Here is a 16,891-nt window from a genome sequence, read left to right on the forward strand (position 1 = left end):
ACCCGACGGGGGAAGCAACACCTCCAATTAGCCGACAAAGCTAAATTGGGATGTGTTGTGATCTTCACCAGAGACAAAGAACAAAAATGGTATAACAGGTTAGAGATGCAGTAAGTTAATGAAAACGTTCCCATGGAAAAATACAAGCTACAGCTGTAGAAGGAGGGACAGAGGATGATGGAAATTCAGGAAACGGGGCGTCGGTGAAACAGTGTGATTTGGAAAGCAAGGGAGCGATTTATGGGGTGAGACAGGACGGGTGTGCAATGCAGGATGACAGCTAACTAAGCAAAGGGGACTTCAGGCCCCACAACCATCACTGCCCCCCTGCGCGGGACCAGCGTACCTCGCCCCACAGCCAGCGGCATCTGGTGACCATCCCACAGCCATTTACTGAGCATCTACTCTGTGCCGGGCACATGGCGCACAGTCCTGTCCTCCTCCAGAAACTCTGGGAAGCAGGTATGATCACACCCAGCGGGGAAACTGAAGCCCCGAGAAGTATCTTGCCCAGGATCTGAGCCAGCTTGCAGAACCAGAAAGCGACAAAGTGGAATCTGATTTTAAAACCTTTTTTTTCTATACACTTGAGAACTGGCCACACTCCTTGGTGAGTAAAGAGGCAAGGTCACAGGCAGTGACTTTTGGTTGTGGGGCCGTGGATGGTACATGAAGACCAGGAGACAGCCCACCTGGGTTCCAGTCCCAGTCCTGACTCTCCACAGCTGTGCGGCTTTAAGAGGGTCCCTTAACCTCTCTGGGCCTTAGTTCCTTCAACTGTGCAGTGGGACGGTCATCCACGGTCAGCACAGGCTCTCGGCAGACTACATCCCTGGTACTGTGACACGTCTTATGAGCCGACCTGTGAATTCTTGGGACTGGTGCTTCCCTGCATTGGCCACGACCAGTCCGTTCCACTTCCTGCATCTGAAGGGTTTGCGATCTCAGACCCCGCTCAGCAGAGGTGCCTGGACCGTCAGGCATGAATGTAGTCCGTGGGGAAGGGCGAGGGACGTGTCCAGCTGGCAGCGGCCCCCTCAGGACCCACAGCTGTCGCACAAGCCAGCATCGGCCATCTAAGGAAGTAGAGTTCTGAAGGAAACAGGGTGTCAGGGAAGTGATGGTTCCAGACCCCACCCCACGTGGAGGCCCTTGGAGGAAACGAACGTGTGACCAGCCTGGGTAAGAGGAGCGGCCATGCCGTCCTCGCACGTTTGACTGAACGGAGAGGAGGAAACTAACTATCCCCAGTGTCGTGAGGGTGGGGCTCGAGAAGGGGAAAGATGGGCGTTGGATGCGGCGGCGGAAAGGGCTCGGGCTTTGATGGCTTTGCTAGGAGAACAAGGTGATTCAGTTCAACACTGTGTTTTCCAACAACGCTCCGACAGCAGTCGGTGTCCTGCGGTTCAGTCCCAACCCCGGAGCTGGAGCAGCCCTTCGTGTTAGGGGACTCCGTCCCGCTCCGTCCCACCTGACTGTCCCCACTTCCGCCACCAGCCCCGGGTCCTGCGTCCCCAGGCTACACACTGGTGTCCGGCTTGGCTACAGACTGGAGGATTCTCACATCCCTTTTCAGGTTTGATAAATGACCAGAATGGATCACAGAGCTCAGAAACGTGCTCTATTTAGGACTAGTTTTCTTACAGAGGCTACGACTCAGAGAGGCATAGAGCAAAGGACCGCAGGTGAGGGGCACGGAGCCCCCAGGCTGCCTCTGGGGTCTCCACCCTCCGAGCACGTCGGTTTGTTCCTCCATCCGGAAGTTCCCTGAACCACGTTGCTCCAGGGTTTTTACTCGGGTTCCACTGCATGGGCACGGGTGACTCCATCCTTGGCCACAAGACCGAACGCAGTCTTAGAGGCAGAGCACGACCCCATCTCATGGTTGGTCCCTCCAGTGACCTCCTGAAGCTCCGCAGCCCCCTACCCATCAGGGACCTCATTAACAGACACCAGGTATGGGAGAAAGAGGCTCATTATGAATAACAAAAACCACTCCATCACTCTGGAAATTCCAAGGGTTTTAGGAACCCTGGTCCTGGAACCTAGGACAAAGGCCAAATATACTTTTCTCTACACCACAGATATACTTGAACATCCCTTCTGTCTCGCGTGATATATTTAGTGACTTTCAAACTGAGTACGAGGTACCGTCCTGCTCAGAAAATACCTTTATAGGTAGAGTTCTCTGTCAATTTCACAGGCTGCCTCCCCAGGTCTGTGCTCCCCGGATGGAATAGGACAGGATCTGAGGTTGGAAGACCCCAGTGGGGAATGCTGAGAAGGAGATCCCACGGTGGGTGGGCCCGAAGCTCGCTCATCACGATGGCTGGGACACAGTGTAATGTGACTGCCTCTCTTGGTTTCAGAGTCGAGACACACTTCCTTTTTGGATGAACAGCACCGGCAAGAGGGAAGGCTGGCAGCACGGGTGGCACGGCTACGACAACGAGCTCATGGACATGAGGGGCATCTTCCTGGCCTTTGGCCCCGGTAGGCAAGACATGACCACATGCTTTGTCCTCCATTCCCAAGGAAGCGGTCTCCAGGAGGGGCTGACAGCGCTAGTAAAGGCTCAAGTGATCTCTTTACGGACCCTCTTTATGAGCAAAGCTGAGTAAATCCAGCTGGTCTCCACGAAACATCTCTGGCTGGCCGGCTTTCAGATGCTTCTTAGGTTTGGCAAACGTGGCCAAATACTTTTCCTTGTAAATTTTAAATCTTGAGTGCGGTGAAGAAAATGGATTCCACATGTTTGCGATTCATTTTTTACTTAATTCATCAAAATGTTATTTCACAGCTAGCTGATGTCCAGGAAATCTTATCAGACACCAGGTTGCCGACAGCTGTGAGTCTGAGCTGACGAGATCACGTCAAGGGTCTGACTCCTCCACAGGTCCTCCCTGTCTAGAGCACCCAGCCTTGTGAGGGGGGGTCATTCGGTTTAGGGCCCAACCAGAAGCTGGGATGTGCTCAAGGCTAGGCTAGGAAATGACCTTGAGATGGACTTTGAATGAGCCAGAAGGCCTAGGGACATCTGGATGTCCTTGGATGAAAGCAAAATTACTCTGCCTTCCTTGACCAGATGCATTTCTAAGGCTGGAATAGAGGGGGCATGGACAGGGTCTATTTGGTCATTTGCTTTACTGACAGAGGACTGTGAATTCACATTGTTGAGAAGTTTATCAGATACTCAAAGTCCATACTATGACCCAAACACCCCTTTCGTTCTTAAAAAAAAAAAAAAAAAGAGAGAGAGAGACATTCAGCAGCCATTAGCCCTCAGTTGCCTGGCTCATAAGCTAGTCTCCTGTCACTACTGTTCACTGTCCTTATTAGATGTAGTAACTTACCCTGACGTGCATATTCCAAATGCTGTTTTCTGGAATTAGATTACAATGTTTCAGCCTATAACAGTCCGTGCTTCCCTTTCCAAGTATAGGTTAGAAATCATGCCTAGAAGTTCTGCTCTTCTTGACTAGCAAGACAAAAGATCTATGTTTGCCTTGGGTCACTCTATTTACCACAAAATAGCTGCTGACAACACCTGGCTGTCCATTTCTGCATGCTCCTCGGGAGCTCCTGGCCTCCTGAGCCCAGGGATCACGTTAGTCCAGGTCCTTTCTCATGTGTGATACGAGTTCCCAAGTCTTGAAGCAAGTGTCAGTACCAGTAGCAGCCAACATTTACAGAGTGCTAACTGGGTTCACAACATTGGCCCAAGAGAGTTCAGAGGATGTCCAGGCACACGGCCATGAACTAGTGGGAGTTAGCAGGAGCTCCCTGTCAACCACGCCTCAGGGCGGATTAACCTCTTACACTACAATCAACACGAGTTCACCAAAGCTCAAAAACATAATGAATGAGGAAGGGAGCCTCAAGGACATTGTTGAGGTCAACTGTTGGATGGATTAGGCTGGAGATTTTCCACGGCCGCGGCCTTTAAATGGGAGAACATTGAACATCAGGGCTTTCATTCAAAAGTGTAACTTTTTCCTTCCTTAGAAGAGAGAAGTAAGATGGTGAATGCAAACCGGTTGTCAGCAGAAGGAGGGTTTATAGGCAACAGTCTCAGGCATAGAGAAAATCTAGCCTCAAACCAAAATTTTAAAACAAAGTATCCAAAGCTACATAAGCTTAAATTCAGAGGGGAAAGATGTCTGTCCACAAAAGCTTCCATCATAGGTTCCTATTAAACCAAAAGCCAAAGCCTTTTACAGAGAGAGAGATGACTCCTGATGGAAATGGACTGGGCCCGTTACAAAAATGCTTCTAGGCAGATACCGCCTTGCGAGCCTCCCTCAAACCATCACGTTTCTGGCTCCAGTTCTCATGAAAGGTTGAACAGCTTTACACACTGACTGTTTACTCTGAAGGAAATTTAAGAGTGAGGCCTTTAATAGCTATCTAGCTGCACTTTGAGATAAAGGTACATCCTTCCTGATTAATTGTATGCGCTTCTCGCTCAGGGAGGAAGCCGGGCATCATTACGGCTGCTCAGATACAGCTTAGAAGTCAGTAAGTCTGGTCCGGCAGAAAGAAAAGGAAATAATTCTGGAAGATAGCCTTTCTCTGGTTAATCCTGGTTTCTAATTTGAACCGCCTAATCTCACCCCAGAGAACACCACATTTCAAGATAAGACGGCAGGAGTGTGAGTCAGTGAGCTGCCTGTGAGCTAGCGAGCCTCACCGGGAGAGCAGCCCAAGGTGGCCAGGCATGGCATGCGGCTGCAGAAACTTCTCTCTTTAGGAACAACAGTTTCAATATCTGGAAAATTTAAATTCATAGAGATAACCTGGATTGCCAATCCAGATTCAACATGTCACCTTGAGTTAGTAGAGCTTGGCTGGGTCCTCCCCAGCTGGATCTGGTATTGTTCTGCTGTTAAGGAATTTTCTAGAAGCTCTCATTCTAGCCTGGATCCTCTACTCATTGAGGCCAAAGTCCTAGCACTGCAGCATAGGAATTCATGAACCAGATGGAATGGGGGGAGGGGGACCCCTTCTCCTTCCTGCTTATGTGCAGAGGATTTAACTTTGTACTTTCAATGTAAAATGTTTTCTAATAATTTTATTGTCAGTAGAGCTTGATCTCCGTTTTTCCCGCTGAGTGGTAAAGACACGGGCATTTGGAAGGCTGGGGAAGGACATGTTGGGTTTACTGTGTCTGCCACCCCCACACCGTCCCCACCCACACACGTGACAAGGACATGGCCACCATGTGGTGAGGCAATGTGGTCATCACACCCAGGTCCATGGCAAGTCGCAAGGAGGGAGACGAGTTGCTGCCACATGGCTGGGACAAGCTTTCCATTGATTTTTCATACCGCAGCTGATTCTTCTCTGGGGAGGTCTCACCACTGTCCTCACCTCGTTGCAATCCATTGCCTTGATATTGAGAAGGGCTGGGACTCTGGGGCTGTCCTAAATCTCCTCTCCATGCAGGTTCCAGATTTTGACCAGTTTTTACCATGAAGTGATGTTGCCTTATCCCTTATCCTTTCTGCCCCCAAATAAAGTGAATCCTCCGAGTAATTTATAGGGTAAATATTTCCAGTCCATAGTTTGCCCTTGTGGGGTGTTTATTCTACACACTTACTACTAAGAACTGCTGCCGCTCATCGAGCAGATGCACTGCGCCTGGAACCGTGGTTTAGGTACCCTTCCCATGCCCTTCCCTGGGCTTGCCCAGCTACTAAGCGGCTGTGGGCTGGTTGAGGAGCCCATTAACTTCTTGTGCTAGAGTCAACATTACCTCTCCAAAGTGAGCAAAACCTATCACTTGGGAAGTAGGCCTGGGTCGAACATACTCTGTGGGCGCATTTTCTGAATAGAACTTCTGTGCTTGTGATTTCAGGCTTAATGTAAGAGCAGCATTTGGTGTTGGCACTTCTGGACTCTGTTGCCATTGGTGTATGTTTGCTTTTTAAATAAAGTACTTGTGATCATTTGAGCAGAGCAATTATAAAGGATTATCTTCTGAGGGAGACAACTTGGCTTTACAGCCCCAAATCACCCATTTCCTTTCAAAGTCTTATATGGACTGAAAGCGCTAGCAGAGGCCTTCATGGTTAGATCAAACCTCCTTCTAGAATTCAGTCTCAATATAGCTCCGGTTTGGGGCCCAAAAGAGAAACTGCTGTGTACACTACTAACTTCTTACACTCACTCTCTGAACAGACACGGACTTGGCTTTCAACCTCCTCTTTCCTCCTGTGGAGAGGGAGAAAGTAGACTTTTCTCTGCAATCTGTCTGCACTCACTAGGCTGTGAACGGCTGCCCCTGCCTTCTAGAATCCTGCATCACCGCTGGAGTCTGGGGCAGCCGCTGGGTGGAAGCAAGCACAGCACTCTTCTCCCTCGACCTGAGGAGCTCTTGAAGCCCTCACCTGGGTCCCCAACTCCAATACCAGTTTGCTCATTTTCCCCTCGGCTAAGTTGTTTGAGCTGCCAGCGAAAGGCTCCCAAGGAATGTTCCATTGATTCTCCAAACCATATTTAAGAAACCATTGCTGTTGTTTCTGAGGTGGCCAGAACTGAGGAAACCATACAGGTTCACATTCCATGAAGCCCTGAGACCTCAGTGTGGCAGGAAAATGAAGGAATGTTCCTCAGTGGCTCGGGGGCCCCCTGGCCAACCAGCTGCTGCTAGGTAGATGTTCTGGAAGATAAGCAGAGCGTGTAATTGGGTTTGGGGGGCTCAGCAAGACAGTCAGCCTTTTTGACCACACCTGCTCTCCAGGGCTCGGCAGAGATGAGCAGCAAACATGGAGATGCCTTCCGCCTCTCCAGGATAGCTCTGTTGTCAGGAAGGGCCCACAGTTATGTACAAAGACGGTCTGCTGACTTGTCTTTCTAAAGAAACTCTTCTCCCTGAGCCCTAGAGAACAGCTTCCTTTTGTAAGCTATAGCCCTTCCAGATCCCCTTCCAAGTTCACCGTGACTTGGCCTCGCCCCTTTGACAGAGCTGATTTCCAGTCCCAAAACTGCCTGGAGCCCGAGTAGAATTCTCTGTGTTGTGACTCGGCCCCTTTCTGCCCTGGGCATGGCTGTGACTACTTGACTACTTGTTTGCTTGCCTTTCCCTTTCAGATTTCAAATCCAACTTCAGAGCTGCTCCAATCAGATCCGTGGATGTCTACAATGTCATGTGCAACGTGGCGGGCGTCACTCCCCTGCCCAACAATGGCTCCTGGTCCAGGGTGATGTGCATGCTGAAGGACCAGGCCAGCTCGGCTCTGTCTGTCCGACTGAACGGCTGGGTTCTGGTCTCAATTCTCCTCCTACTGTTCGTATAGATCCTGCTATTGTTGTCCCCAAATGTTCAGCCAAGGGTGCCTCCATGGTGGGATGGTTTTCATTTTCTATTTGAATAATAGCTTCATTAACGCAATCAAGGCCACCAAAATTGTAAATATACTGTTCTTGGATGATTCCATATGTTAAAGTCCTTACTTCTTAAAACAAACAAACAAACAAACACCAAAAACCCCAAGTTTGATTTCTTCTGGAGGTAAGGAAAATCCAGCTCCTCATTGGTTCGACTCCATGTCATCTTCTGCATTGTCCCCATGCGGTCACTCAGACAAGCTATCTGAGTAGGAGCCGACCCATGGGGCAAGAAGACGTCGAGTGGATAGTGCATGGAGTCTTGGGCCCGTTTCTGTCCTGCTTTGCACAAAGCAGGCCCTTGTCTGTGTCCCCTCCACACCCAGGAGCCATCCTTGGGGTCTAGAGCTGCAATTCTGCCCTGCTCCTTCCAGCCCAGAAAAACGAAGCCCACATAAAAGCAATAGCTGTCTTCTGTTTCTGGCCCAGCTCATGGACTTGTGTTTTTTTGTTGTTTTGGAGAGGTTTTGTTTGTTTGTTTGTTTTTCACTTTATACCAAGTTCCAGAAAGGGCATATCTTAGCTTGGATCACCAATCAGGAGTACGAAGGACTGAAGAACTCACCGAACAAGGTAGAAATCCTGGGCGCCCTCCCAGAGTCTGGAGTGTACACAAATGTCTCCCTTGCCTTGAGGAGCAGAAAAGCTTGCAGCAGATCCAAGCTTCTGTAAGGCTCTGTCTGTCCCATCATGGAGCCTGGCACGTGGCGGGCCCTGCATGGCTTTGGATCCCCAGACGGAGTGTAGGCTACGGCAATACCTGACCTATTATTACACATCTTGCTGATGACTCGTAGACATGTTTGCAGAAATCTCGGTTCACTGCTTGGAATGGTGGCACCGTAAGCCAAAGTTCTAGGCACCAGTAGTCTGGAGCAAGGCTCATGGAATACCACCAGCAAAGTGTATCCCCAGGGACCCAGAAGCCCGAAGGAAATGGTGGAGGTGGGGGTGGGGTGGGAAACAGAGAGAACACAATGGAACCACATCCCAGTCACTAACCAATTAGCCATTTGATTCGGAAACGGTTTGGTTGGAGTGCCACCTCAGGGACCTAAGTTCTTGGGAAACCCCTAAGAAGACCCACTGAGCCTGAGTTGAAATGTTTTCAGGTTAGTGATCTAGAGTTGCTGTTGGAAATCTTGCTGTGAAACAAAGGGCAACAAAGGACATGTTTAAATGATCAGAGTCACACAAACCTACCATAGTGTTAACAGTGAGTTTACACTAAATGGGGACACACCTGCAAAAGAGACTTTCCATCAGGAACAGACAGCCCAACAGGTCTCCCCAGCATGATGAAGCCCCATTACAGCGTTTGCCTTGAGAAATGAGCATCAAGGCTCACCCTGATTGGAGAAGGGTGGGAACATCTCTGTGCCTTGAATCATGAGAGCGAAAGATCGCTACTTAACAAATACATATACCAAATCCATCGTCACAAGAGATTTCTAGGGATTTAGGTAATGTGTTTTAAAAGTGCCAGCCAACCATCCAATCAATTAGAAAGAGGACAAGCCGGCCTTTGTTATTTGGCTGAAAACAAACTGGTGCTCTCAGAACATTGGGCAGTGGTGTCTCAGGCATCCATTGTTCAAAGTGCCCTTTGTCCAGAAAACAAATCCAGTGGAGCCCACCTTCCTCCCTTGTGAAGGAAGGATGGCTTAGAGATACCCAAGTGATTCGGTTAAAAGGGGATCATGAAAATCAAGAGAGTACAAACAGGCACACAGTCTTACCCTTTGTGTTTCCAGCTCTATTCTATCATCTTCCTCTCACTCATCCCTAACGACTTCAAGTTGCATAATAAAATCTCAGATATTTGTCTGGCAGAGTGTAGCTAATAAATAATCTTAAATCGATGAACGAGAGTAAGGTACTTTTGGAATCATAAATACTGGTAAATAGTAAAGAAAATCCAGACACTAAATGGAGAAAATAACTTTTTCCTAAAATAATGCCTACATTTTAGTGGCTTAATTATTTGGCTAGAATTTTTTCCCCTTTGATTTTTATTTCAAAGTTACATTATTTTCCTCAGGAAAATTTCCTCTAAATGTGTTCTGTTCCTTTTGAGTCAAATCTCGTACATATAGACACCTCTCCTCCTGGAGTATTTTGCTACTTCATTGCTAATTCCAGGAGGAAGTTAGTTGGACTGACCTGCAAATACCGAAGATAAACCAAAGGAATGATCCTTACGTTAAAGATGAGATAAATGGCTACTTTCCCTGTCCAATGTCTAATTGCCAGAACCCAATTCAATTAAGTTCTGAAGACCTAAGCATCCATTAGAACAGACCCAGGGAATTCTTTCTAGCCTCCAAGAGTTCTGATTATAGAGTCCCAACTCTTCCTACTTTTAAAGAGAACTTGGAAATCCACGTGGATCTGAGTTCAGTCACCATCGGCCATTTGCAAACTTCCTGGGATTGTAAGCGCCATCTGGCCTGCTTCCAGAAATGTAGATTTGGAAGATCTGGGTGGGACCTCAGACAGCACTTGTAGGTTTGGGTTTGCTCTATGGAGAGAGAGTTTCTGGTTAGACCTTGGTAGACCTGAGTCTTCTGACAGCAATTTCATAATCCGCCAGTTTCTCCAGAGGCCATTGGACTGGCATTGCCTGCTGATCAGCAGGGTCAAGGTTCCAGCCCTCTCTAAGCCAAAGCAGATCTGCAAGCCCCAGGGATGGAGACAGGCACCCAGAGGGGTAAAGTTGGCTTCTCCATACCCCATTCCCATGAGTCTAGGATTCCCAAGAGCGTTTTCCAACAAACTCCTTGTTGAAGATGTGGGCCTGGTTTAATGGATTTTCTTTAAAAAAAAAAAAAAAGTGTTTTTGACATTTCTGTAAATAGCAAAAGATTTCAAAATGTGATTGTGCATTTAATCTTTTTAAACAATTTGTGATAGACCAAAGTCAGCTCTTGTGAACTACTTGCTAGAAGGAAGGATGGTGGGAACCTTGGACAACTGGTTCTAGAACATGTGAAACTCGGTCTCAGGTGTATGCTGGGAAAAATATCCTTGTGTGTGTATTGCTTGGAAATCATAAAATAGCACCTAGTTCAGTGCCTCAAATGTTTAATAAATGTTCCATAAATATGTGTTGAATAAAAAAATAAATCTCATGAAGGAGACCTGCTTACATTCCAGATAGTCTCTTCATCTCTCGTTCCGCAAGTTAAAAGAATGATTCAGTTTTGACTTGCTATCTTTTCTGGTCACCCAACTGATAAATACAATTATACTTCATTCCATGGATTCAACATAGTCCATCCCTGGCTTACGAATTTGATAATGGAAGGAAGGAAGGAGAGAAAGAAGAAAGGAAGAAAGGTAAGGGGAGGAAGAGAGATAAGATTTTGAATATACTAAACATAATATACTTTGAGAATAACAGCTTTATCAAATTTAATTCATATACCATGTAATTCATGCACTTAAATCGTGTCATTCAACAGCTTGAGTCTAGTCACAGAATTGTGCAACCGTCACCACCATCAGCTTGGGAACAATTGTATCACCCCCAAAGATCTGTATATCCACAAGTATAGTATTAGCGGGTCAGTCCGCATTTCCTGCCCAACACCACCCCCCAACCTGTCTCAGGCCACCACTAAATTACATTTTGTCTCTACAGGTTTCCCTATTCGAGGTATTTCATTAAAATGGAATAAGAATATGTTGTCTTTTGTGGCTGGCTTCTTTCACTCAATGTTTTCAACATTTTAGCATGAATCAGTACTTTTCTCTTTTTATTTCCAAATTATTCTCCATTGTATGGAGTGGCTACATTTTATTTATCCATTATTTAGTTGATGGATCTTTGTTTTTTTCTCACTTTTTGGATAGCATGAATATTGGTACTCTGAACATTCATGTATGAATTTTTGTGCACATATGTTTGCGTTTGTTTGGGGAATATACCTAGAGAATAATTGTAGGATCACATGCTAACTCTATATTAAACTTTTGAGGAACTATCAGACCATTTTCCAAATTAGCTGCACCATTTTGCATCCCCACCAGCAGTGTGAGAGGGTGCAATTTTCTCCACATCTTCACCAACACTTGAATCGTGTCTTTTTTTATTATAGCCATCCTGGCAGCCATGATGTGAGATCTCATTGTGGTTTTGATTTGGATTTCCCCAAGGGTGAATAATGTTGAGCAACTTTGCATGTGCCTAATGGCCGTGTGTCTATCTCTATTGAAGAAATGTTTATTCAAACGCTTTGCCCATTTTTTAAAAAACTGGGTTTTGGCCATTTTATTATTGAGTTGTAAGAATTCTTCATATATTCTGGATGCAAGTCCCTTATCAGATACATGTTTTGCAGAAACTTGTATTTCCCTGTCCTGTGGATGTTCTTTTCACTTTTTTGGATAGTATCCTTCATGGCACAAGTTTTTAATTTTGACAAAGTGCAATTAATCTATTTTTCCTTTCATCAGTTGTGCATTTGTGTCCTCTCCAAGAAGACTTTGCCCAACCCAACATCATGAAGATTTACTCCTCTGATTTATTCTAGGAGTATTACGGGTTTTACTTATATTTAGGTCCGTGATCCCTTTGAGTTAAGTTTTCGTTTATGGTATGAGGAACTGATGCTTCCGCATTCTTTTGCCTGTGGATATCCAGTTGTCCCAGGATTGCTTATTGCCAAGCATACCAACTTTTTAGAGAAATGTGAAAATGATTCTGTTGGATATAAACACTTTAAAAAAATAATAATCACTCCAAAAATGTGAATTTTTTTGTACCTCAGCACTGGATATGCAACAGTGTTTATTCCTCATACCACCCCCACCGACCAGGTTGGGCCCCCCCATACTCTGCCTGTATAACATCCTCTACTGTTCTCTGTCATACACCGATCAAAATTCTCATCATACAATAAATAAAGATCTTGTTTAATATTGTCTATTTTTCTCACTGGAATTTCAGTGAGAGAGAGAGAGTGTCTATCCTATTCACCCAGCGAAATGCCCAACACACAATAGGTATTGAAGGGAAATCTGTTGAATGCATAAATGCCTTGGCATTTTATTGCATTTTCTTCCCATTTTTACCACCGCCCTCTACATCCCCACATACAGAAATCACGAACACTTTTTAGAGCTCCCGCTTCACCATTTTAATCTCACCTCTGACCTTCTTGATCTAACCCCATTTTTCCTAAGTAATTACTTACCTTGGTTTTCCTTTGGCACTGAAAAATATTGTACCTCACAATTATCTTTATTTCCATTTCCTTGAATTCAACACATTCTATTTTGCATGAGTTTGTTTTGTGTGCTAAATATGGGAACAATTACATTTTCCCTCTCTGACTCATTAGATTATAGTTTTGAATATACTAAACATAATATGCTAAACTATAATATGACATATTATAGTTTTCTTGGAAGAAGAGGGCTTCCCTCTCTCCTTCCCCCTTTCTTCACTCCTTCCTTCTTTGGAAGGTCAGGACTTTCGGGGACCCTAATAATTGGCATCCCTGCTTCCTAATTAATTTTGTATGTAATTGAGGTAGACCCAGTGTTTGAAAGATAGAGAGTGAAACATCACCTTTATTACAATAAAGCTGATAGTTATTGGAGAATGCAGGGTATAATACCACACCTCTGAATCACACAGATTGACCCACCCAGGCCCTAGACCTGTAAGTGCTCTGCAGCCTACCAGAAGGGAAGCAATGGTCTATCAAGACCAAAGGCAAAAAGATGAATCCACAGCGGTTCCGAGTTAATTCCTTGAACACTAAACACATGTGGGGGGTTTCTTCTCCAGACCACCCAGCACACTTGCTTGCTGGGCCAGGCCAAGTTCCTAGGGAGCATCACCGTGGCAGTTCCGAAGGTCACCAGCGTGATTCAGGAGGACTCAGTGTGGCCTGGTTCATGGTGAGGCCCCGCAGAGCTGCCTATAATTTGGCCCTTGGAAAGACACTCCAGGTAATTTACTTGACTTTGCCCTTGCTCAAAACTCCCGGCCCTGTGGGCCGTCCTGGCCTTCCTGCTGGGCTGGGACTTGGCGGAACTCCAAACGGGTTTCCCATTTTTGCCAGAAGCCCAGGGAGATAAGGCATAGTTCTGTGAGATAACAGTCTCCCATTTGTGTGTCTTAGCCTAACTCCTGGCAAAAGAATGATTCATTTTAAACCTTTTAGTCATGTAATTGCCGACAGAGTTTGTGATACTCTTGGCAAGTTTAAAACACAGTCGAATCATTTTATTTCATCGGGGAGGAGCCCAGGTCCAGCTTACCTCTGCATATCTAGATCCTGGAACAGAGTCAGGCCCCTAGAAGGTTCTCACACATTGGAAGAATGGATGAGTCCAATTGTTTTTAAAAGAGCACACTGAGGGGCGCCTGGGTGGCTCAGTGGGTTAAAGCCTCTGCCTTCAACTCAGGTCATGATCCCAGGGTCCTGGAATCGAGCCCCACATCAGGCTCTCTGCTCCGTGGGGAGCCTGCTTTCTCCTCTCTCTCTGCCTGCCTCTCTGCCTGCTTGTGATCTCTGTCTGTCAAATAAATAAATAAAATTAAAAAAAAAAAAAAAAAGAGCACACTGACTATGTCCTACAATCCTCTGAAGTTCTGGGGCTGCCTTGGGAACAGCCTGCCTTGTGTAGAGTCCCTTCAGAGAAGGTACAAACTGCTAGAGACACAAGAATAGCGCACAGCACGCCCTTCGTTATGGGTTGAATTGCTAGCCCCACGGCCCTCAAAAAAAGTTATATGCCCAAACCCAAGTCCCTGATACCTATGAATGTAACCTTATTTGGGAGTAGAGTTGTACAGATGTAATCAAGACAGAGGAGGTCATACTGGGTTGGGGTGGGCTCTACTCCAATGACTGGCGGCCTTCTAAGAAGAGAGAGATTTAGAGCCAGAGATACAGGGAAGAAGGCCACATGGCAGAATGGGCAGAGACTGGAGAACATGTCTATAAGCCACAGAGCAGCAAGGACCGCGGGCAACCACCAGCCGCTGTAGAGGGCAAGGCACGATTCTCCCCTAGAGCCTTCAGAGGGAGCACTGCCGACACCAGCCGACACCTTGATTTCAGACTTCCGGCCTCCACTGTGAGAGGCTGTGTTTCGGTTAAGATACCTCGTAAGTGCAGACTTGTTACAGCATTCATGGGAAACCGACACACGCTTCATTTGCATTTGGCGTCAGTCCAGCTCATCAAGGAGTTCCTGACCCCTCCCCTCTTTCACGTCAGATACTGTGAATGTTTGGGGGACACATAGAAGAAAAGATGCCATTACTGCTGTCCCTGAACTTACAAGGTAGTCATTTAATTCTTCCATTTTTGAGCAGAGTTGAATTCTCCTTTCTGTGCAGCAAAATGTTTCAGTTGCTACAGGCAATGCACAGAGAGAATTTCGGAGAAAAACGGGAGTAACACAATGAAAGAAGGCTCTAGAGCCGGAGAGCTGGAGGTGGGAGCTCATTGGCTGGTGCTCCTGATGGCACCTTGTCTGTTGCCTCCTGTGGGATCTTACTCCTTGGCCATTGGATGTTCCTCCACCGATTTACTTGTCACCTTTCCTGTGGAATTAGCAAAAGCAAGGATGATCATGCTACACACCTGATTAAAAACCACTCTTGTGTCTTTCATTCCTACAAAATTAAATTCCAAATTCTTCTTCCAAACCATGTCCGTGGTTTGACCCCTCTGTCCGACACACCCCTTCCCACTCTTTGTCTGCAAACTTAAACTCACCCTTCATGGCCTGGATTCTCTGGGAGACTTGTACTTTCATGGCCTCTTCTTGTTTGGCCTCTACTTGCTTTATTACAAAGCAAGTCACAGTGCAATGTAATGATTTTCTTGGAAGTGTTCTCCAAACAGGGTGTAGGCAAAGCAGAATGGTGGGATGGTGTCTTCCTATTTTTGGAGACCTTGAACAAAGTCTGGAGCACCAACGAAGTCGACCACGAAATAGTTGGTAATTGTCTGGTGAATGAATGAATGAATGAATGAACAGAGAGAAGAAGTTGGTACATTCTAATCAGAAAAGCCCCTGGGATTTGGACAGAGCTCCTATAGCAGCGAGGGGTTGGGAAAGCCAAGTGCAGGAAGGTTTTGTAGAAAGGATCAGGGTTTGACAAATGACTAGCTGTGTGACACGGGATCCAGAGGGCAGGAGTTTCTCTCTCAGCGTTTCAGCAGGCCCCCTCTTCAGCCATGAACAAGAGGAAGTGAAACAGATGGGAAGAAAAGAAGAAAAGATAAATTAGCTCTGTCTTCACCACGTTTAATGTGACTTTTCAACAAGACTAACACACGCTTGTACTGTCGTTTGCCTGGGCTTGGAGGAGACAACAGAAGGGAGTTCAGCGCCTTGAACACCCAAGATGTAGCAGATGGAGAAAGAGGAAGAATCCCCATCATCGCTTCCCCCTTCCCACGCCTTCTGAGTCCGATCCGCCTTTGCTTCTGAGAAATGGGCAGTGGGACACAAGAGGAGGTGAAGGGGAGCTTTCAGAGGAAGGAGAGGGGTGTTCAAGAGATCCCCCTCCGAGGACAGCTTTGTTCACACCTCTCCTCTCTCCTGTCCTGCTGCTTAGGATAGTCTGACCTCAGAGTGAGGTCAGGGGGACAAATAGGAGCTGAATTTCTGCCACATCCCAGAAGAAGGTGGTGACCAGAGTCCCACAGTCAGCGACAAGGGCCAGAGGGACAGGACAGGGGTAGGACAGGGAGGGGGAAGGAAAGATAAAAGGAGACAAAGAAACCATTTTGCCTGCTCTTAAATGAAAAGAGCAGAAGGAACTCTGGGACTTCTCAGAGTTCAGGCCACAGTCCATTTCAACAATGTAAGAGGTCTTTCGGGGCTAAAGCTCCAATGAATAATGAGCATTATTTCCCTGGACCCCTGTTGGGAATCTGCATGATTCCCATCTGCATTCCCATCAATCTGTATGAAGTGGTACCTGGCTTATGGAGGAGGATTTGAACACTCCAGGATCCAGGCTACTCTCTCCATCTGAAACCTAGAACTAGCAGCCTCTTACCCAGTGCCTGGTATTAGGAAATGCGTGTTACACACAATATCTCCTGCCTATTGCAGGCAATCGAGGAGCCTGGAGAAAGACAGGTGCAGGTCAGTAGGAGTCCCGGGGAGAAGCCCTGGCTTACTTAACCTGCCCTAGCCCCACCAGTCTCCATCAGCGCTCTTGTCTCAAGCCCTCGCCCCAGAAACACACAAGGAAGGCAAAGCAGGGAGCTTGTCTTGCCAATAGCTTCAGACAATGTCTTTGGAACCCCCCACAGGCTGATACTCTTTCTGGAGCTTCCACTGGTGACCCCAAAGCCCCTACACATGGCCTCTATAAGCTCCCAGGGAGTAATACTATGTTTGTGGACATGTGTAATAATGTGGACTTGTGTAATAATCTTGATAAGTTCAAGTTTTTAGTTTGGGGCATTGGCTCTCAAACCTGGCCACCCAGAATTACCTGAGGAATAAATCTCACCAA

The 16,891-nt window shown here is 46.7% G+C and overlaps 1 protein-coding gene across 2 annotated transcripts in view; it reads left to right on the top strand.

Moving 5' to 3' along the window:
• ENPP6 (ectonucleotide pyrophosphatase/phosphodiesterase 6) overlaps positions 1 to 10,544 on the top strand; it is a 108,344-nt gene extending 97,800 nt beyond the window's left edge. The window contains exons 7-8 of one of the 2 annotated variants that reach the window (XM_059155917.1): positions 2,370 to 2,493; positions 7,093 to 10,544. In XM_059155917.1, coding sequence (XP_059011900.1) covers positions 2,370 to 2,493; positions 7,093 to 7,298 — 330 coding nt within the window. In that variant the 3' untranslated portion in view covers positions 7,299 to 10,544. The remainder of the gene's footprint in view (positions 1 to 2,369; positions 2,494 to 7,092) is intronic. The other variant, XM_059155918.1, reaches the window with a different exon arrangement.
• The last annotated feature ends 6,347 nt before the right edge of the window (positions 10,545 to 16,891 follow it).

Source organism: Mustela lutreola, chromosome 18, assembly GCF_030435805.1.
Source record: "Mustela lutreola isolate mMusLut2 chromosome 18, mMusLut2.pri, whole genome shotgun sequence".
Classification (NCBI taxonomy): domain Eukaryota; kingdom Metazoa; phylum Chordata; class Mammalia; order Carnivora; family Mustelidae; genus Mustela; species Mustela lutreola.